The sequence below is a fragment of the Rhipicephalus microplus genome, chromosome X (assembly GCF_043290135.1).
Source record: "Rhipicephalus microplus isolate Deutch F79 chromosome X, USDA_Rmic, whole genome shotgun sequence".
NCBI classification, from domain to species: domain Eukaryota; kingdom Metazoa; phylum Arthropoda; class Arachnida; order Ixodida; family Ixodidae; genus Rhipicephalus; species Rhipicephalus microplus.
This window is the reverse complement of record NC_134710.1, coordinates 197,458,359-197,480,942: the sequence shown is the minus strand read 5'-3', so window position 1 is coordinate 197,480,942 and position 22,584 is coordinate 197,458,359. Positions and strand designations below refer to the sequence as shown.

The 22,584-nt window shown below is 47.4% G+C and overlaps 1 protein-coding gene across 5 annotated transcripts in view; it reads left to right on the top strand.

Moving 5' to 3' along the window:
• The window catches only part of LOC119187642 (putative 4-coumarate--CoA ligase 1), a 353,621-nt gene that overhangs the window by 268,297 nt on the left and 62,740 nt on the right, over nucleotides 1-22,584 (top strand). For 3 of the 5 annotated variants that reach the window (XM_075878455.1, XM_075878457.1, XM_075878456.1), the window contains one exon: nucleotides 11,964-12,181. In XM_075878455.1, coding sequence (XP_075734570.1) covers nucleotides 11,964-12,181 — 218 coding nt within the window. Of the gene's footprint in view, nucleotides 1-6,051; nucleotides 6,070-10,263; nucleotides 10,382-11,963; nucleotides 12,182-22,584 lie in introns of those variants that run through there. The other 2 variants (XM_075878458.1, XM_037435728.2) reach the window with 2 other exon arrangements.

The following is a 22,584-nucleotide window of genomic DNA, read 5'->3' as shown; positions in this document are numbered from 1 at the left end:
CGTTAGTCGGTGTTTTATTATTGTTCTGCAGTGTCAGTCTCCCTCATTTAAATTTTACGTTTATGTGCGCCATTCTGCCATTTGATGAATGTTAATTTCCTGCGTTTTCTTCGTTCTTCATTTCTTTCATTCCTTGCTCACATGAGGCTGCTGCAAAACCACGTGACGTCATACGCATGGGACGCTAACATAAATGAAACTTTCTCGGAAACAGCTAGTTATTGTTCATTTATAAAGCGCCGTACACAATAACCATAACATCGGTTACGATAATGAATGCTCACAGAAGTATTAAACAGGCCTAAACAAAATAATGCCTCACAAAATTAGCGTGCCACATTCGCCAGAATATTTCTCGAAGACCGATGCAGACGCGAGTGTTGCAACATGGTGTGATTCAAAAACAATCATGCTACTAGCCCTAAAACACAAAACTTTATTTATCATTGCACTTTTCAAGTTCACGCATTTACCACATCAGTAAGAACGCTACCCGTGATGATTCTGCATGGGGGCATGTACATGCGAGAATGAATACCCGGCTGCATAGTAGAGTGACAAGCCAGCCAGAAGTGGCGTGCTCACCCGAGCAGCGCTTCTCCGGTGGCCCAAAATCTTCTAATCTAGCCACGCTGCCTTGAAGAACATAGTATACCTCAAACCAATACCCCCCCCCCCCCCCAATTGCACCCACAACATGGATTCACCATCACCCGCTGTGGTCGTAATTATCGTAATCAACATCATCTGAGCTATATCAAATATCAAAAGAAGGCCTGCAGTTACGAATATAAAAAAAAACTTCGCAACTGATGCAAGGATAACAATTAAACGATGATGTGTCTCTCAAAGCTACCTGCCTCTGGTTCCCGGCTTTCCAGAAATAAAGGTGTGACCTAAACAGTTCATGAAATGCAACACCTTGACCGCAAGAAACTTCTGCTGCCGTAACTTCGATTTGAACAATGAAACGAGAGGTCTGACTGAGTAAGCTTTCAAAACGACTTTTTGGCAGGCGATTAGCTCTCTCGTTACCACGTCATTCGAACCGGTCACCACTGATCGATGCTTCGAAGCGTCGTTTTTGGCACGTTGAACTTGTTTCGCGTGAACCAAGCACATTTGTAGTAATTAGATGACTCGTTGATCTTCCGGAATCACTTCAAATTTGCTTGATTTGGCAACATGGTGATTTTTGACAGACTTTTTTAGGAATAATGTGAGTCTGTAATTGCGAAAACGCACTTAGCTGAAGAACTTTAGAGAAAGGCATGTTGTTGTAGTTAGAGATCAGTGACATCAAAGTTCTGTAACCAAGAAAACCTTAGCAAGTAAAATTTCAAAATATTGCATCAGTTTCGCTATGTGACAGTGTTGGGCTGTAACAACTGCCTGAAATTTATGCCAGCTATTAACTAGAGATCAGTTGTTTGGAGCCGGAGAAAGTTTATTCTAAAAACATTACTTCCGATAGTCCGCCGCATGTATAACGTGTGTAGGTGGCCTTTTCATACAGTTTCCAGCAGCTCCTGTTTCGCTTATGTTGTTACATCAGACACAAGGTTACAACCAGTGTCGCTTGTCGCTCCTATGGCGGCGGCGTCAGGCGCGTACCTGTGCGCACCAGTGCCGCGAAAAACGCTTGCTGCTTGAAACTGTCTTGCAACTGCACTTGAATCTAGTGACGACGAGCTTTGACTCCGAAAATGACAACACCTCAGCTTAAACCTCTGATGGCGACGATGGTTAGCGTCAGCTTGCAGTTATCCGTAGTGGTTGAGCGGTTGCTTTAGTTTACGGCCTCAGGTGGCTTCCGTCACACGTGGGTAGCTACTAGCCTTTGTGCGCACTCTTAGAGCTCCTCCGGTTACCTGCGATTTCCACACGTCACTGGGGCGGGAAGTGCCGGTGCTGGCTACAGAGCTTCTCCTCACGGCAAGAAGGCCACCACAACACCTCTCGGGCCCGCAATACAGAACGGTGCTAGATATCTTAGGTCTGCGCGTGATTTTTATCTTGTTTTCAAAGACGATAGTCTTTCTTGGGGACCTTCCACACCAAAATTTTGATCTGTTTGTCTGTCTGTCTGTCTGTCTGTCTGTCTGTCTGTAAATTTGTCTGTTTGTCCGCGGTAAAGACCTCCTCTATGGCACTAAAGTGACCAAACGATACCTCAAACGGCCAACCCCATCCACAGCGCCCACTAATATTTCTCAAGTTTCAGCGTTCATAGTTGTGTGATTGTCAATTAAAATGCAATTATTGCGCGTATTTGAGGCACCATAACAACACGTTGATGCTTTGTATGTGTGTCTTTATACTAGAGAAGGCACACACAAGTAATTCTACGGGCCATAGCGGTTATAACGCTGCGCTTGCAGTACAATGCAATGCTCAAAATGGCAAGTGTTTCCAACGCTTTTCTAAGACGAGGGCAGGTGGCGGCACCTGCCCATTTCTTTGCGTTCTACTCCTTGTCGCCTCCGAGAGAGGCACGCGTTTTTCTCCGCAGGCACGCACACCTTCCTTCGTTTTCAAAGATAGCTGCCAGATGGCGCTCGCGTCTAACGTGTCTAGATGTGCTCACTACCCTTCGCTGCACGGATGTAGACTCTCTAACACAGCGCTTCCAGAATACAATTAAACAATTTTCTCGCGCAGAACAATAAATAAACGTTTTGTTCACTCTCTCTACACGCATGACTATTATCTTACGACGACATTTGCAGGAAAATATGCAGATACGGGGCCAATTTTTTTTCATTACAATTTGCGAAAATACAAATAACTATGCTTGGATGCATACTTTAAAAAGTCATCCTATGCAGATAGATATGGCTCATGGAAAGAGTTTACGCTAGACAAACTGATGAAATTGACTGGACATCTGATCTATTGAGGTATTGTTGACATCGCGAGTGTCCACCTACACTGGAACACCAGCAGGCTCTTCTGGTAAGAAAAACAAATATGTAAAAATTATATGAGCTCACTTGTGCCTCGCGAAAAACCAGGAAATACTTCACCGCATTGCATGACCAGTAAAGCAGTACCTTCATTAAGATTTATTTCGTTTATATTTATAGAAAGCTTCTGTGGATCATTTGTGAGTTTGTAGTATTCTTGGGTCATTCACTTTCAAAATGCATATTCTGAATCTTTAGTTTTGGTTGTTTTTGCAAATATCGCGTTTTTATAGGTGTGTTTATCATCTAGCAACCACTATTGCACACTTCAAATGTTTTGAACGTTCCACAAGAGTTTTGTTGTGCTACAACTAACTTTTTTATTTTGAAGGAGCATTTCAATGCACAAAAATTGGTATGCTGCAATGCGTGCTGGAGTACTTTGCTAACTGGCAAAAACCCTGTTCCAAAGACATATGAAAAATAGCCATTTCCTCGTGATAACGGTAGCTTTAGTTGATTAGGGTGAGCTGATGATCGAGGTGGGCTGGTGCTTAGGATGGGATATGCTCCACTCTCTTTCTCGTCCCTTGCGTGGGCGCGCCTATGTCCAATTCTAAATAACACTTCAGGCACGCTTTTTTACTTTCCAAAGCATCTCATTTGACATTTTCCTTCTGGCTTCTCCTTTGGTGGCTTTGGAAACGCCAACGAGCGATTCACTTTATTCATTTCATCATAAGTGCATTCCATTTTTTTTAATTCCTTCTTTCTTTCAACAACGAATCTGTTCTTACTCGAGGCTTTCATGTCTGGGGATCGTCGTAGATTGTTAGTCGTAGTGGCATTTAACATAGAAGAGGGGTGAACCACTTCATTCAACCCACTTCAGCCGCCTTCATTAAACTTCACTTCCGCCACGAGCCTGCTGTTTTATTAGTGTCCGCCAAGCCGAGCTGGCTGATTTTGTTTCTGTTTGTTTGTTTGTTTGTTTGTTTGTTTGTTTGTTTTGTGAAGAAGAAGATGTGCCTGCAGCGAGAAGCATCGCCAACGCCCAGTTGTCTCCGCTCATGCTTCAGTTCGCTGCTGTGCCGGTCTCTGCTGGACGGTTCTTCACACTGTCTCGCCGTTGTCGTTAACCACTAATAAACATCTTCACATTTGGTAGAGGGTGCTGTTTATTCCCGTCGCTACACCCTGGAGCTGCGAAGCCACACGCTACCGCCCGTCATGACTGACAACGCTAACACATCGGCGTCGTCGCCCCAGTTCAACTGCCCTGGCCATCCTATGCTACGTGACCCGAAAGTCTTCAGCGGTGTGGATGGGACCGACGTGTAAGACTGGCTCGAGCACTACGAGCTGGTGAGCGCCAATAATAAATGGAATGAAGCCGACAAGCTGGGTCACGTCGATATTTTATGTTACTGGCGTCGAAGAATTGTGGTTTAATAACCACAAACACAGCATTCCCACATGGAGCGTCTTCAAGACGTCATGTGCTGAAGTGTTCGGTCGGCCGGCTGTCCGCAAGCAGCGAGCAGAATAGCACTTGCGCGTCCGCTCTCAGCAGACTGGCGAAAATTTTACTAGCTATATTAAGGATGTCGTCGACCTTTGTCGACGCGCGAATGACACCATGCCCGAGCCGGACAAGGTCAAACACATCCTGAAGGACATCGATGATTGCGCATTCCAAAAGCTCTTGGGTAGGAATCCAAGCACAGTTTCTGAAGTCGTCAGCTTGTGTCAGGGCTACGACGAGTTGAAGAAGCAACGCACTCTGACTCGGCAGCTTCGGCCTGGTGGTGAGTCGCTGTCCAGTTTCGACACCATGCCTGACAATTCACCGTTGCTTCAGCAAGTCCGAGCCTTCGTCCGTGAGGAAGTCGCCCGCCAACTTTCCCTAGTGCCCTTTACTCATCAGACCACCACCCGTGTACCTGCCCCGCTTCGCACTACCATATCGGAAGAGGTTGCACAAGCTGTTCCCCTTGTGCACCACGAGCCGCCTCTATCCAGCCGTGTTCACTTCCAGCGTGTCGTGCAGCCGGTAGGCCCTCCTGTCGCCTATCTGCCAGCCGTTCAGCCTGCGGCCGCACCCCTAACGTATGCAGCGCAGCCTGTGGCTCCTCTTGTCGCCTGTTCGCAAGAGATGCAGCCCGTAGCCGCGCCGCTCACATATGCAGACGCTGTACGTAGGCTTCCGCAACCACTCTACACCCCGTGCTCACAGCCCGCACACCCGGCTGCTTATACTGCACCTTGGGCAGCAAAACCAATTGCCAATCCTTGGAGGACGCCCGATAACCGACCGATTTGCTACGCCTGCTTCACTCCCGCAAACGTTGCCCGCTACTGCCGCGTCGACCTCAGACGTTCGGCAACTATGCCTGGTCGTCGCAACCCGGCAGCCAACCCTTCGCCCAATATGGGCCAGTCTCGTCACCTCGTTATGTCCCTACTTGACCACCTTGACTTCCATCCGCAGCGCGCACCTTCTCTTCGTCGGCGATCGCCTTCCCCCATGCGTCGCCAGCCTGGACCCTCCGACCAGGAAAACTAAGCACCACAGTTTAAGAGGCAAGAACTGTGCCATCTTCGAACCGTCTAAGCCCTCGCTCCTCTCCTGCTAACGTGGTCGCAGTAACTGTTGAAGGTTATTGTACTTTCGCCCTTGTGGTCACCGGCGCCGCTGTTTCTGTTATTGCCGCTAATATGTGCCATATATTACGCAAAGTCACGATGCCGCTTTCGGGACTGTCGCTTCAGTGAACACCGCAAGCGCGCAGCAAGTGTGTCCATCGAAGGCATTATTTACATCGTGGAGTTTATTGTTCTCGCTGTCTGTTCGCATGACGTCATCCTCGGGTGGGACTTCCTATCTCGCCATAATGCCATCATCGACTGCGCACGCGCCGAAGTTGTGTTTTCACCCTTGTGTGAAGTCCCATTACTTGACGCTCTTCATCAGCCACCGAAGTTGCTCGTTCATGAAGATACCGATATTCTACCTGGAAATTTCGCACTTGTTCCCGTTTCATGCAACGCCTACACTGACGCTACAGTCTTTTTTATGCCTTCCAAAATCTTCGAATGTCGTCGAGCTCTGCCGCTGCCTTTCGCAACAATTGACCGTGCCGCCGGAAGAAGCAACGTGTCCGTAAGCAATCCGTTTTCCACACCTGTCACTTTGCTTGCGGAGGAATGTTGATCGCGTCGGCGTTGATCTCTACGGCCCCCTCCCATTGGCATAGCATGGTAATCGGTGGATTATAGTGGTGGTTGACCCACCTGACACGCTACGCCGAAACAACCACTTTGCCGAGCGCTACAGCTCAGGATGTCGCCTCTTTCATTTTACAACGCTTTATCCTTCGATATGGTGAACCTCGAGAGCTCCTTAGTGACAGAGGCCGCGCATTCCTCTCCGAGGTCATCGAAACTCTGCTTTTGGAATGACGCCGACATCTTTCAACGAAAAACGACAGCATACCACCCGCAGACTAACGGGCTAACGGAACGGTTTAACCGCACGCTGGGTGATATGCTCTGAATGTACGTGGCATTTGATCATAGCAACTGGGACCGTGTTCTCCCATACGTCACATTCGCATATAACACCACAATACAAACCACCACGAGATTATCGTCTTTTTTTTCTTCTTTACGGACGCGAGCCTTCCGATACAATCGATACCCTACTTTCCTACCGTCCTGATGCTTTCGAGTGTCTACCTCTCTCCGATGCTGCTCGACAAGCCGAAGAGTGCCGCCAGCTCGCCCGTACGTTCAGCTCGGAACAGCAGCAACGCCGGAAAGAACACCATAGCACCGCCCTTCTATATCCCAGCTGTGCCCCAGGTTCTCTTGTGTGGCTCGCCATCCCATACCAAACTGCGGGACTCTCCTCGAAACTTTTGCCCCGGTACGAGGGGCCTTACACCGTTTTGGAGAAAACCTCTCCGGTTAATTTCCTAATTGAACCAGTTTCCCGACCGGACGGCATGCGCCGGCATGCACGTGACATCGTTCATGTTTCGCGACTGAAACCATACCGTGAGCCTCTGCCTGAAACTTTTTTAAGTCGCTAGGATGGCTCCTTTTTCGGCGGGGGCGATTGTGCAGCAGATGTGCCTGCAGCGAGCAGCATCGCCGATGCCCGGCTCTCAGCTCGTGCTTCGGTTCGCTGCTGTGCCGGTCTCTGCTGGACGGTTCTTCACGCTGTCTTGCCGTTGTTGTTAACGACTAATAAACCTCTTCACAGTTTGTTTTTTGTTTGTTTGTTTATTTGTTTGTTTGTTTGTTTGTTTGTTTGTTCGTTTGTTTGTTTGTTCGAGCAGCTTCACCAAAGAAGTATGACCTGCGGAAACGTTTGCGTTTGGGGCTAGCTGGTTCATGTCTTCAGTGGAAAGCGCTCCCAGGAACAGGACATAAGAAACAAGCATATCACGTGGTCATTCCATGTACCCTACTTATGGGCTGCCCTTATGGGCTGTTTTTATACTCAAGACTCAAGGCAGATACACACTGCAGCTTGCATCTAACCACAGTATGCGGATAACACATCTGCGCACGCATAGCATCCGATGCCTCACAGCAGCGACAGTCACTACTGATCTTCTGTGCCCGCACTGTTTGTTTTGTTACTTAAGTGTGTGCGCAAGTTAAAGGAACTCTGGTGCCGAAAATTATTCAAGAGCCCCGCACGACACTAGGCGTGCCTCATAATGCTGTCGTGGTGTCTCCATATGAAACCACAGAGCTTAATTTTTATCGTTATATTATATCAATGAGCAAGTTTAATCATTCGTTTGACTGGTGGCAACAGTTGCGGCAGAGCTCGTGGTTTCACTGATATAAAGTTGATTACAATTTTTATTTATTTTCAGCCTCTCAGTGTCCTGGAGAATTAGAGAGGTGCGTTCCATTGATCCATTAATTATTGAAACTTTGAAGGTGACATGGTCTCGGGTTGCCGCAAAGAAGATGGAAATGTGGTTCCAGTCAATGCTTGTTCACGGCAAGAAAAAAAACTTAACAAGAGTTAGCGCAGCAAAAGGGAATTTTAACCTTACGTTCACGATTAATCGGCGGAGACACGTAATGAGAGGAAGCGAAAATTAGTTTAAATGTTCAGTTAGGGTAAAAAATTGTTTGTGAAAGTGGTTTCGGCGGAAGCACCAGCGGTGTGACTTTAACGTCTTTAAACCTTTGTTAGCTTTCAATGATGAAACACTCGCGTGACCGAAGTAGTTAGGGAGCACAATATTGGTTGTGCAATCTTAAACGGATTCAATGGCGGTAAATATTGCGGGGCTCGATGGATCCCAAATAACTTTAACTATAGTTAAGCATATTTGATCTTAAAATTGGAAGAAATGAATAAAAGATTTCGGCATATATTCTCAGTTCGAATTCGGCGTAACGAATTCGGTATCTAACGAGCGTATTTCATGCGGCGCTTGGAGTTATATGTATGCCAATCAAGTTGCGGTGCCTTTTAATGGTGTTCAAAGAGGTGGTATTAGAGGTTCATGCAAAGTCCTTGGCTTTGTTTTTGCGTATTACTCTCATAACATTACATTGAAAGGTATTCAGTTTTATGAGCCACTTGTCGCACCATTTATAAGAAGCGACAATGTCAACTTCTCAATTAGGTGCATCCTGTTGTTTATTGATTACTCGACAAAACACACAGTCGCAATCATCAATAAACAGCTTAGTGTAGTAGTTATTGCCTACAGCCAAGTCATTATTTTAATTATTAAAGAGTAATTACCCCAAAACCAATAACTGTGGAACTTTTTAAGTAACTATATCAAGAACAGTAGGGGAGTCTTGATCGTCAGCCTGAACATACTGTAATCGATTAGCGGGGCAATGTGGGCTTTTTGTGGTACATGCATAATAGTTGATGGTAGCGCAGGCTAGGAGCAAGGACAAAAAAAAGCACACTGTATACAACACAGTGTTGTGTATAGTTCACCTTTCTTTTGTCTTTATCCTGCCCTGTTATCAAGTACTAAATAACCACCCACTTAGTAAGCGTTGAATCCTGCAGTGTCTGGGATATTCAGGTCTACATTTAGCCTGTATAGGTCTGTATTTGCTCTGTAAAAATTACGCGTAGTTCTTCAATATAAATATGGCCCCGCTGCGATGGTCTAGTGGCTAAGGTACTCTGCTGCTGACCAGCAGGTCGCGGGATCACGTCCCGGCTGCGGCGGCTGCATTTTCGATGGAGGCGGAAATGTTTCAGGCCAGTGTGCTCAGATTTGGGTGCACTTTAAAGAACCCCAGGTGGTCGAAATTTCCGGAGCTCTTCACTACGGCGTCTCTATTATTCATATGGGGGTTTCGGGACGTTAAACACCACATATCAATCAATCAATGCGACATAAATATGAGATAAAAATTAATTTGTGCTTAACTAAATAGCAGAACTTTCCCAACGCGTTTCTATATACCCTTTGAGGCTAATGGAAAAAACATTTAGTCAAGTCCTCACGCACGAATTATGGTGCCCAGATGTTAAGCATTGCTTTACCCTCTCTTTTAAATGCTTTAGCGCGAAATGATGTTTACATTGATGTACGTTGTAGGTCGCAGCTTCTTTCGTGTTTCTCATTATCTGGACTTTCAAATGTGCAGTGGCCTTCATAAAGAGATTAGAATGCTTATTTTGTTTGAAATGCTCTTGGCTCTCTGCGTGTAATGAATGTTTGTTTTGTTTATTTTGAATATTTATTTGGGTAGAATGTGTGTACTGCGACTGCGTGACGTTGCATAGCAACAGGCTGTGAAGCCTAGTAAAGCTCTGTCGAGCTTTTTCTTCTCATGCCCTCTACTCTCTGAAGTAATAAATCAAATAAAATGAAATGGAGTGAAATATTCAGCTTGCTCATTTCTAGGGAGAAGGTGAGCGATGCAGTGTCAAAGGTTTTACCATAATCTAGAAAATATGTAGTCAATCATAAAGTTACTGGCGGAAGTTTCACAAAGATATAGCAAAAGAGAGGAACCCCTAGTTCACTCTGAAGGACCCGCTTTCTACAGAGACCGAAATGCTCCTGCCGCCGAAACGCAGCGTCGTTCGCAATGGACGCGCCCCGCGCCGGTCTACCTCGGGGCAAACGCGGGATAGGATGCGCTGTCAGCCGGTTCTTATCGTGGCTTGCAAATGCCACTAGGCTATCTGGTGGTATAGAATGCGATGATTCTCGTACACTTGGGGCAAGAAGAAGCAGTGCTTGTTACTTTGTTGGCAAGTATCTGTCTTGTAATGCATGAAGAGCAGAAAATACCGCCGACGCCAGCGACGTTGGCCTTGCTCTGCAAGACCGCAACAAACTCGCTCACGCCAACGACACGCGCGGTTACCTCTTCTATGAAATAGGGACGTCAAGTAGGCACAGGGTGGGTTAAAATCCCGTTGGTTACAACATTCCGTTACGTGATCTGCGACATGACAAGTGAGTAGGGCTTGGCCGCCATTTTTCAAAATTCTTTGACTAGCGCTTCTATTGCTCCAAGGCGACCGATTCGGCGGCAGATGCCGCAAAACTCAGTCCGAGAGTGATCGAGGGCCCTTTCGGCAGATCTGGCCGCCGCTGAATCAGATTCGGTGCTCTTTCGGCGGCCTGAATGCTCAGTGTGAACGCGCTTTAAGTGCGTTTCGCATGAAGAGTGCATCTTGAAACCAAGTTGACGAGAAGGAAAATTTTTTTTGTTAATCAAACAAACAAAGATGCGCTTTAGAAGTTTACCGATAAATGCTGGTTAAAGATATTAACTCGTTATTTAGGTCTTTGAGTACTCGGCCAACTGAAAAATGTTATAGTGGCCTGTTGCAGCAATATCCTCGAGGTTGGCAGCACTACTATACAAAGAAAATAGGGAGACAAAAATACCATTCGATTATCCGGTGGAAAGAAAGAATAGAATACGTTCAGGTTTTCATCACACAGCATTATACTGGTTACGTCACTTATGCTTTCGCTTTCTTTCCGTCGACGAGTGAATGTCTCCCTTTCTATCACTCTGCACTGAAAAGTAAGTAATGAAACCATCCGTCGGCAGCCAGAGGTAAGGCTAATGAACAGCTGTTTTTGTGTATACTACCACAATGTAGACAGATAAGTGTCAACCACTGTCGCGACCACATCGTCATGCGTCACTGCGTTCGTGCTTGGTGCGTGAAAGGGCGCTTCATCTTTTTAAAGGACGCCTAGCAGAAATATGCTATGAAGGCAATGTAGGTGTATATTATGTTCCTTTTTATTTAATGTTTCTGTAGCGCAGGGTTCCCGCAAGTCACTAGAATATGTAAGCTGTTTTTTTTTTGAAAATTACAATGGAAATTTTGTTTGCCAGTTTACAAAGTATTCTATTAATGCTTTCATAGAGTCAGCGCTCTGCTTGCGCTACTTTGTGCGTATGCCCCACGTAGGCGCCGCCTCCGTTTAGCCCTATCATATGAAGAAAAACCAAATGGGGGGGGGGGGGTGGACATAACTAGCAGCGTAAAAGTTTCCTGTAGGTTCAATACCGATCCTGCAATCTGTACTCAAATTGCTACGGGTACGGGTGCCAAACAGTTCTCGAAGTTGCGCTATTAACTGACCGTGAAATATTACAGTTGTTACTAATGTATCTGAAGTAGATGACAGCATTGTTTGGCAAGTGTATCTGCACTTCATGCCATTTTGTTGTTTTTGTTGCATGCATTGTCTGACGTTTTTGTAAAAGCAAATTCAAGTTCATCAAAGCCGTAAGGCTTACATGTAATAAATATAAGATATCAAATCTTTATTCGGACAGTTGTGTCGTAGACATTACTTTTTTTTTCTTAAATCATTCCTACCCTAAGCTACGGAAAGTCCTTGACTGCTCACAGGCGCACTCCTGTGTTTGTGTTCGGCCACTGCTTACACAATGACTGTTGCGTGACGGTGCTCACTTAGCAGCTGACCGTGACTGCCTAATCGAGCTGCTGTGGCGCCTGTTCCCGCCCTAAACCAGGTTTTATCATTGATGATTGTGCGTCACTCGCAGGAAAGAAAGCCCTAGACATGCCGGTCCCATGCGAAGACGCAAGTCAGACTACTCGAGCAGCAGGTGCTACCGCCACCACGACCACCGTGAACAGCATGGGCGCAGTGATCGAAGACGGCGTCGTCAGGTCAGCTGTTCAGGACGTGTACATTCCGGACGTAGATGTCGGCACGTTCTTCAGGGGATGCTGCAGAAAGTACAAGGATCGCATCGCCATGGTATGTGGAATCGTGATTTACGTAATGTGGGCGTCAGCATAACGCCCCAAATCGAAGTTCTGTGTCGGCAACTAAAAGGGCTGTCTGGAGCCTGATGGCGTATAGCACAGAGCCGATGAAATCCACAGGATGCCTCTACAGTGATTTGATTCTCCGGCCCTGTGTAACGTCTGTTCTACGCTGACTTTCATAATTAAGCCAGCTGTTGTAGATTAATAGACAAACCTTATTTAAGTACACTAGATTCTTATGGGGGAGCCATAGTCGAGGGCCCTACTGGCCTTAGCCGCCCGTTCAACCTGGGTGATCAGCGCTTGCTGTTCGGCCAGTTCAGTGCTGGACAGTGAAGCCTCCCGCTGTTCCAACGTGTGGCCGTATTACGATGGAGGTGACTTGCCTCAACCTCCGTTTACATTACTTTAGGTTCCGGGTTTTGGCGTTTTGAGATGTGGGTTCGCGTTAAAGAACCACAAGTAGTCGACATCGATAGGGATTACCCACCAGTGCGGTGCGCCTCGTCATGACACCGTAGTTTTGACACGTAAAATCCCTGCAATCATTATTATTTTCATTTCTATGATTATCTATAAATATAATTAACACCACCTCACCCAACACATAGTGCTGTAAAAAGAAATCTGTCTTGATGGTTGTCGCTTCAACCTACTTTAGTTTAAAAAACGATCGTTAGTGATCTAGAACTAACGATTGCAGTTGTTCAGGTACTGCTAATTGTAGCATACTGCTCCGCCGAAGTAGAACGCAAGAAAAAAAATGCTTAAAACACGTTTTGCGCGTACTCACTTCATGCACCCATGTGACTGCGACCTAAGCCATTCCTTCAAATACTGTATAGCCTTAAATGAAAACGTTGGTTCCCGGATTGCAGTTGTCTCACCAAGTAACAAATACAAAAAGTTGCATATATATATACATAACTTTCTTGCTGCTTTTTTCTACCTGGATGTCGCGCAAAACTTTCCGGCACACAGACACAGAGAAATATCCTTCACTTACTCCGGTAATCCCGCCTAGCATTGCAACGCTGTATGGGGCAGAGTCATTGCCTCCAGCCAACTTCCGCCAGTTCACGCGTGGTGGAAAGAGACCCCTCTATGGAACAGGTAATGGCTAAAAGAAACTTAATTTTTATTTCATTGCGTTGGTTTTCCAGGTTGTTGTGCACCTTCTTCTGCCAGGGCTGGTTTTACAGTGAGGACCGACAGTGTGTTAAAGGTTTCTGTTGCTGCAAAGTACATGACTTGATTTTAATTCCGCCGTCGTGGTGCCGGAAACCAAAAATATGTATAATAATCAGTGTATATCAATGTGCACTATATATTGGTGTATTTTTCTTCATCGAATTTCGCATCATACACTGACGTATGCGCAGCTTTTAGTACCTTAAATTCTTTTTTTTTTTTTGATCTCGTGGCAAGTTTCACAAATGCCTATGTTTCCACGTTCTTATTCAGAAGCTCACGTGTTAGAAACCAGTCGCATGATCATATAGCAGTTCAATGGAAGCCCAGTGGCGGTAACGGAATGCACCTTCAGAAAGTTTTACGCGTATGAAAAAATATGCACAACCAAACTCAACCGCGCTTTCCGCGGGCAAACCTGCGTCAGTATTTTTTTTTTTTTCATTAAGCTCAGAGGTCGTGGTCGTGCGGCCGCGATTGGTTTTCTTGTTGCGGAAGTGCGATCGTCTTCCTCGTTGTGCGCTCCAGCAAGCAGTGCTGCTTCACCTGCGAGCGCTCACGTAATGAAGTCTCCCTTACGAGCGCTCCGCGAAAGGTGCGCCGGGCCGGAAGGAAAACGTTCTCTTCCACGCTCTGTGCCACCACGATGCTTTGAGCTGGGCTTGGTCGGCGCATTTATCACCGTTCCACGGCACTGCGTGGCGCGCCGGTGGGAAATTGCTAATGCGAGCGCGCCGCACAATCAGGCGGCCTGACGAGCCGCGATCGACCCGCGCCGTGCAAATGCACCCGCCATTCAATTTCTAAGGTTTCACGCACGTGCGCTGAATGCGTCCGGGGAGGCGGGACCCTATTTTCATCTCGCGTGTGTGCGCACATCAGCTCTCTTGGACAAACCTGGCCTTATTAGCTAACCATCTGGACCAGGTACCGGTAAATCGAATGGACTCTATACGAAAAAAAAAAATAAGGCGGTAATGAAAACTCTCTCTTCCGCCAGTCACGCTGCTCGGCTGCGTGTCGAAGAGTGCTTTCTAACAGGCGCACCTTTGTGAACGAACTCTCCCCCGAGTTTGCTTCGCCCCACCTGTGACAACTTCCCGCTCATGTATTCTAGAACAGGTGTTATTCGGCGTATTGCGAGGAAAGCCGTTGTCGCCGTTCTCTTTTTGTGTATTCTAACATGCGCTGATGCGTCTCTTTTAAACGATGATGATGCGCCGAGGATCATTTCGACAAAGACGACAAAGACATGCGTAATTTTTTTTTTGCAAATTTCGATTGTTTCTAAATGTCTCGCCTTGTCCGTGGTGGTGGTGTAGCAGTTACAGCACTCGGCTCCTGACCCGAAGGTAGCGGGTTTGATCCCGGCAGCGGCGGACACCATTCAATGGAGGCGAAATCGTAGAGATGCGAGTACTGTGAGATCCGGGCACGTTCCAAAACACTATATGGTCTAAATTTCCGGAGCCCTTCAATACAGCGTCCCTCATAGACATATTGCGGCAAAGTAATAAATTGGGCTAATAGTTGTGGCAAGAAAGGTGGAAGCGTGTGCGCGAGAGTTGACAAGAGTGCAGAAGGAGCAGGTCACTGTCAGCGTTAAATTTTGCTCTATAAAGCACTCTAGGCTTTTCACTGGCTGTGCGAGCGGAGTGGTGCACTCCCCCCTTTGCCATACGGGTGCACGTACAGGCTGTTTCACACTTAGGGTAAATCTGGAAGCGTATGGCACCGTGATGCGGCCAGTGCTGCAGCCACGCACCGTCAGCAGCTCGCGCGTGCGCATATGATTCAGGGGCGTAGTTTGGAACTGCGTCGTCTGCTACGGCTGCTCCTGTTTGAAGCATTGCTTGCCAGTGCGCGAATTTTATTTTTAGTGGAAAAACTGGGTCAATAATATGTGCTAAAAGTCTCAGCTTTATTTGTGATAACTGGGTGCTATACAAGCAGGATTTGACATCATACATTGTTTGCTCACTCGAAACGTCGTGCTGCTGTGTGCGTTCATGAATATTTTTTCATTGTCTTTACTGCAGTACACTGGACGAGGACGACACTATTAACACGCAATATGCGTTGTCTTGATTAGACTTTGAATGAAAAAAAGCACCCAAGTGTAAGAGTCATATTGTTGCGCTGGCTTAACAAGATAAAACAAATGAAAACACTCAAAAAGCTGCTACGTCAGGACAAAGACTGAACGTGTCTCTTTACGATGACATTTCATTACCACAACATTCACTAGCCAGCTCCGAAATATAGTGTAGTTTTTACGACACAGTTTAAATTATTCATGGGTAACTCTTTTTCTGGTATATGGGACATGCATGGTAAACGAGAAACACAACACAGTACTGCTCTTTTCAGACATAAAAAATTAAAATACATCTGACAGACGAGCCTCCTACCCCCCCCCCTTTTTTTTTATTGTGCTCAATCTGGATCTTGTGATGCCACGCTCCCAACGGTCGACGAATGGGAGATGCCGCTGCTGAACATATCACTCGCACCACGCATTCACTGCCGTCTAGAATGAGCGCTATCATCGCTACCACTGGCGATATGAACTTGAAAGCGTGACGAGGGTGTTTTGGCGCCGGAAGCGAGTCTTTTTTGTTAAGATCAACTATATGTATCATCGATCAGCACGTTCAGGTGGTTGTTTTTTCATAAATTATGCTTTAATTGATTCCCATTGTATTGTTGTGTTAAAGTCAATCAGCTGCTCAGCAGTCACCACTCAATGCTTTGTTTTACTTAAAGTCAAATATAGACCAGGCTCACGGCGGTGCATGCCCATTATTGTGTCAACCTCAATCAAGCTTCACGATGAAGGAATACACACAGTGCCACAGTGTTTTTATAGAGCAAACGAGTTATGCTGTTAAATACTGCATCTAGTGCCCCATTGTAACGAATAAAAGCAGAGTTTAACGCTAATCTGCACTAAACGTTGTGCAATGCTAAATTTGGGCAAGTTGGTTTGGGAACTTCTGAAAAAACTGCGCAGCAAGACGATACATGAAGAAAGAAACCATGTGCGAGTTAGTAGTTCCTTGTTTCTTCACAGCTCATTTTGCTGCACTAATTTTTTTGAAAATTTATAGTACAGAGTATTGGCCGAGCTGCCGCAATATTAATTATATACGTTTGCCGACCGACAATGTGGCGCATGGCCTGCCTTGGAACGTTAAACCCCACAAATCTATCAAACACATGCCCTGCCCTTGCAGACGGTGTGATTCAACTCCACACCCTTGAAGCGTCTGCGCACGCGTGAGCTTATGCTGGCGCGCAATCGCAGCGCTAGTCGCATCGCGGTGCCAGGCGCTTTAAGATTCCCCATAAGTATAGGAAACGACCTGTACATTGGGCAGATAGGGCGTTGCCTCAACGTCTGTCCAAGGGCCGGTTCACGCTAGTGGCAAGCGTGCCTAGCCGTTTTACGTTCTCGGGAAACCGTGCGCTGCTGCTTGCTTCGTGCACGTCTGCCATTTTTCGCCGTTCAAAAAATTGGTTAGAGACCCATTTTATGCCGTTTGCCGGAGAGTGGTTCAGCCAATCAGCAACGGAGGTGTGGCATGGCTGATCCGTGTCGTCTGCTTTCGCCTCTCCGCATTTTCTGCGTCTGCCGCGGGACACTTCGAGCTGCTTGCTTCGCGGTTTTCACGATAAGCCGTGCATGTTGTTCCCAGACTACTTTCCAGTAGTGAATGGAGCATTTTCGCCTGTCCGCTATGTAAAAAACCACACAGCAACTCAAAATAACTACCCCAAAGCAGGCGTTTGAACAAGTCGCGCCATCTATCCAGCGTTTGCAGCAAGAAACAAACTTGCAAAGTACTCCGAGATTCAGGAAGGCTTGCCTAGGCCATGAACATCAATTATTTGAGTATGGTTCCCAAAACGCTGCCGAATCGATTTGAGTACTGTGTTGGCGAAGCTAAAGGAGATGAGTCTAAAGCAAATTGAAGCATCACTTTGGAGCTTACGAGTTACAGAGCACACGGCGGCCGCTTGATAGATTCGAGGTGGTCGACAACTGCATTCGCAAGGGGAGTTAAGTTTGTCGGAGGACCAGCTCCCCTGCGGGCGAAGCCGGCAGCCTGTCTCCGTCACTGCGCCGTTACGGCAGGCTTGCCGCTAGCGTGAAGCGGCCCCAAGGGAGCATGCTAGCTCTCTTAAAATTACACCTTCCACGCATTTTGCCTTCTGTTGCCGGCAGTGTGGCTGCGCAGCTCAGTTTAACAAAACCGCTGTTGTTGTTGATTAGGTATACAGACCAGCGCACGTGTGAAATTGATTAAGCGTAAGAAATTGTTAAAGCAGGAGACAGGCGCATGAGCCAATCTTCAATCGCTATCACAGATGCTGACATTCGCATCTACATCATACTTCATTACGTGCTTGGTGGGAAATGCCAAGGTTTTTTTATTCCCTTCTTTTGCCGTATATATGACACCTTCTTTCATTAAACTTTGAGTTGTTATACAGCGCTCGTGTCATGCACTTGTGATTTTTGTGCGCAGATCGTGAAGAGAAACATATTGCCGTTTGGGGGCGTTAAAACCCAGATATCATTGTGTTAACGATGGTACGCGCAAAAACAAAGCACGAGAGTAAGAAAACGATATGTTTCTCAAGGGTATTATTGGGTGTCGTCTAACGGAAAAATAGTTCACTCCATCGATGGTATTGCTCATATGCGCTTCTATTTTTCCCTCTCTCACCGACTACATAAGCTCAACCACCGCAATGGTCTGTCTAGTGGTTGTGGTGTTTCACGGCTGACAGGATGTCGCAGAATCTACCCGGTCACATTTGGATACATTCGAAATGCTGGGGGCCCATGTACTAACCCCGCGTTAAATAACTTGAGGTGGTCGAAGCATCGCTGTTTTTGTAAGCTCCTGGTTATTTCCGAGGAAATCTGCGGTTTCTTTAAACACGAAAGGGCTTATTTTAGGGCCCACCAAGACTTCAGTGACGTATTTCCGTTGTGGAAGCGACGACGAAAAAATACGCACGATCAGATGACAAAAAGTTTCGCCTTCGGGAGTTGAAGCCGTGACATCTGGGTCCACAGAAACAGATGCCGAGTATGCTATCCACTGTGCCATGGTCACATACTTTGAACCATTTAAGAAATACACCTTTTTTTGTATCTACCACATTCCTCTCAGCGCTCTTGGTAATGTGCAGTAATGCATCATGACCGTTTGTAAGCGTCCGTCTCATTCGACGCTATTTCGTCGCCAAACACACGAGGGGTGATCTTAGCCCAAGCGTCAATGTCACCCTTAGCATTCATTAATACCTAAAAATAGCTTTGCATATAAGAACGCACCCGAGGCGTCTGGATGTACTAACTCCGCATTCGCTGCTTACGCTTGGGCCGCGAAAAATCATGACCAGTCAACAGACAAGACAAAACGCGCAATGCGATTCACTATGGTCGGGCCATGGCGTTCAATAACTCGAACATGCCGCGATTAGGCGGCCTTAGCTCAAGTTTGGCGACCAATCGTGTTCTTCTGGCTGTCACATCGCTTTTTCTGGTTCCGCACTCCCCTATCAACACAAGGGTATGTTTAATTAATATTGATGGATGCTAGTACTCGGGATGGAGATGTATGACTAAGCGTTTACGTGTATGCATCCACGTTAAGTGTTATAGCTGTCAAACACCAGTAGACACTGCGCAACCTTGCTTATATCAATGTTCAGCAAACATTAAACTACTTCTGTAAAGACAGTTTTTGCTTTCGTGTTTGACCGATTCCAATGACGGAGGAATCAAACACTTTCTTCACAGAACTGCCTCGACCATTTACGACAACTCCTATTTACAAATGAACTACCTCGATACGTGCCAACTTTCCTCTTCGTCACTTTTTCTGGTTCCGCACTCCCCTATGAACACAAGGCTATGTTTGATTAATATTGCCGCCAGCACGTAGTGGGTTGACAGCAAGAGCGGCTCTAAATCTAGAGGTAAAAAGAAGATCGCGTTCTTCTTTGCTCGAGAGCCAACCACGACTGACGCATCGTCCTAGTGCTAGCTACCTAGTGGTTTAATAAATCCCCCAGTACTTGTGACTCATCGTGACAAACTGGTGGAAGTGCTGGGTAGTTTCACGGATGCTGCAGACCCCCCAAGGAAGCCGCGATACGAGTCCAGTGCCAGTCAATACTCCCGTGCATCGGACCAGCCGCCGAATCAGGGGATTGCCTCCGGAAGCCGACGACACTGCTCCAACCACGTCGACAAACATGACCAGCGCTTCGGTGCAAACCTCGGCAACCGGCACGGGAAGCACGACGTCGAACCGCTACACGTTGGAAAGCCCACGCGCATCGGCGACGTTCCATGGCTCAAAGCACGAGGACGTTGAGGACTGGTTGGCGGATTTCGAGCGCGTAGCCACCTTGAATCAGTGGGACGACGTGGCGAAACTGGGTCGTGTCTACTTCTATCTCGAAGACGGGGCACGTACGTGGTATCAAAACCGAGAGGAACAGCTGACGACGTGGCCCGAATTTTCTCGTAGACTTCTGCAGACGTATGCCAGTGCTGATCGCCAAGAACGAGCTGAACGAGCTATTCTGGCCCGCGTCCAGCTGCCAAACAAAACTGTGACCACGTTTGTCGAAGACATGACGCGCCTGTTCCGACGGGCCGATTCAAGAATGACGGAGGACAAGAAGTTGCGTCACTTGATGCGCGGTGTCAAGGACCAGCTTTTTGCCGGCCTCGTACGAAGTCCTCCGAAGACGGTCGCCGAGTTCTTGTCCGAGGCCGTGACAATGGAAAAAATGCTGCAGCAGCGATCCAACCAATACGACAGGCAAGTCAGTGGCATGTCTACTGCCGACATTTTCACCGCCACTAGAAACAACGACTGTCTACGTGAACTCATCCGTGATATAGTACGTGAAGAGTTACAAAAGGCTGGTGTAACACCTCATCCTACAGTCAACTCTATTGCAACTGTGATCAAGGATGAGCTGCACCAGGCCCTCCGGGACACCTTGCCTCATGATACAGCTGTGCCAGCTCCTGCTGAATACCGCCGTGAGACAACCTACGCGGAAGCCTTGAAACGCCCTGCTGCAACGCCGCCATTATTCGTCCATCCTGTTCCTGCTGTTTCACTACAGTCAGCACAGCACATACCGTACTACGAAGGCACGTACACGCCACCACCGTTGGCCTTTGTCCCTGGTGCTTCTGTCGCCCATCGTTCAGTGCAACCAGTTCAGTACATCGACGATCGGCGCACGTCTCCTCGAAAGTCTCATGTTTGGCGCACACCTGATCGCCGGCCTCTGTGCTTTCACTGCGGAGAAGCTGATCACTTGTACCGCCAGTGCCCATATCGCCGTCTTGGGCTTCGCGGCTTCTCTGCGTACTCACCGCCACCCCGTTACGGCCAGAGACCGCGCGACATCGAAAACTACCTCTCCCAGCAGCATGCACCACCATCTACCGGGCGCCAGTCGCGCTCGCCATCACCGAGGCGATTTTCATCAATGCCCCAGCGGTATTCTACCACACGGTCTCCCAGCCCCCGCCAGGAAAACTAGCCAAAGCGACCTCTGGGGGCGGGGTCGCTGAACGTCGAAGCGCTGAAGACCTCCTATTGACGCAGAACTGTACAGAAACCGGTCCGACATCACATACTGCTGCAAAGGATGGCCGACTTTCACTCGATATAGCAGTGACAATTGATGGTTGTGCAGTTAATGCGTTAGTGGACACCGGCGCAGACTATTCCATACTGAGCGGGAAACTGACAATGCAGCTGAAGAAAGTCATCACGCCGTGGCATAACTCGCAGATTCGGACAGCTGGTGGCCACGTCGTTACTCCACTGGGTGCCTGCACAACTAGAGTACAGATTCAAGGGTACACATTCGTAGCAAGCTGCCTTGTTCTACGCGAATGTTCCCGTGACGTCATTCTGGGAGTTGACTTTCTACAAGAAAATGGAGCTATCATTGATCTGCAAGAGCACCGCGTCACGTTCTTAGCCCAGCGAGCAATCAACGTGCAGGATGGTGGAAGGCGTGTCGACGTACTCCGTATTTCTGAACAGAGTGTGGCGCTTCCTCCACGAACAAGTGTTCTAGTCGACGTAACATGCTGTGGTTTGGGCGATGGCGATGTGGTGGCTGAGACAAATTTAGAACACCTCCTGCAGCAAGGCATTTGTGTAGCTAGAAGTGTAATACACCTTCGTGATGGTCGATCTGAATTGCTCGTAACCAACTTTAGCAACGAGCATCGACATCTTTTCCATGGCACTTCGATAGCGTTTGCCCACGAATTAGCAAACGTCACCAACTGTTTCACGTCGCAAATAGTGGATACCGCCGACACGTCAATGAGTAATATTGACATAAATCCTGATCTGTCCACCGTTAACCAGACTGCACTACAAGCGCTCTTGTTCGAGTTCAGGTCTTGCTTCGCAACTTGCTCAAAGATCCGCCAGACGTCCATCACTCAACACAGGATCATCACGTACGAGGACGCACGTCCGATACACCAGAACCCCTACCGCGTGTCGGCCAAAGAACGTGAAGCAATACGTACGCAAGTCACCGAGATGCTTGACGATGGCGTTATTGAACCATCTAACAGCCCGTGGTCATCTCCAGTCGTACTTGTCAAAAAGAAGGACGGGTCGCTACGCTTCTGCGTCGACTACCGAAAGCTTAACAACGTGACGAAAAAGGATGTGTATCCGCTGCCACGTATCGACGATTCGCTGGATAGACTTCGTCGTGCCCATTATTTCACTTCTCTCGATCTCAAAAGCGGGTATTGGCAAATCGAAGTAGATCAGCGAGACCGTGAGAAAACAGCCTTTGTGACTCCAGACGGCCTATACCAATTTCGAGTGCTCCCTTTTGGCTTGTGTTCAGCACCGGCAACTTTCCAGCGAATGATGGACACTGTCCTCACAGGGCTCAAGTGGCAGACTTGTCTTGTCTACCTTGATGATGTGGTGGTCTTCTCTACCACGTTTGAGCAGTACCTTCACCGCCTGCGCAGCGTGCTGGAGGCTATCCGATCGGCGGACCTCACACTAAAGCCACAGAAGTGCCACTTCGGCTATAAAGAACTAAAATTTCTTGGACATGTAGTTAGCGCCGAAGGAATCCGTGCCGATCCGGACAAGTTTGCCGCTG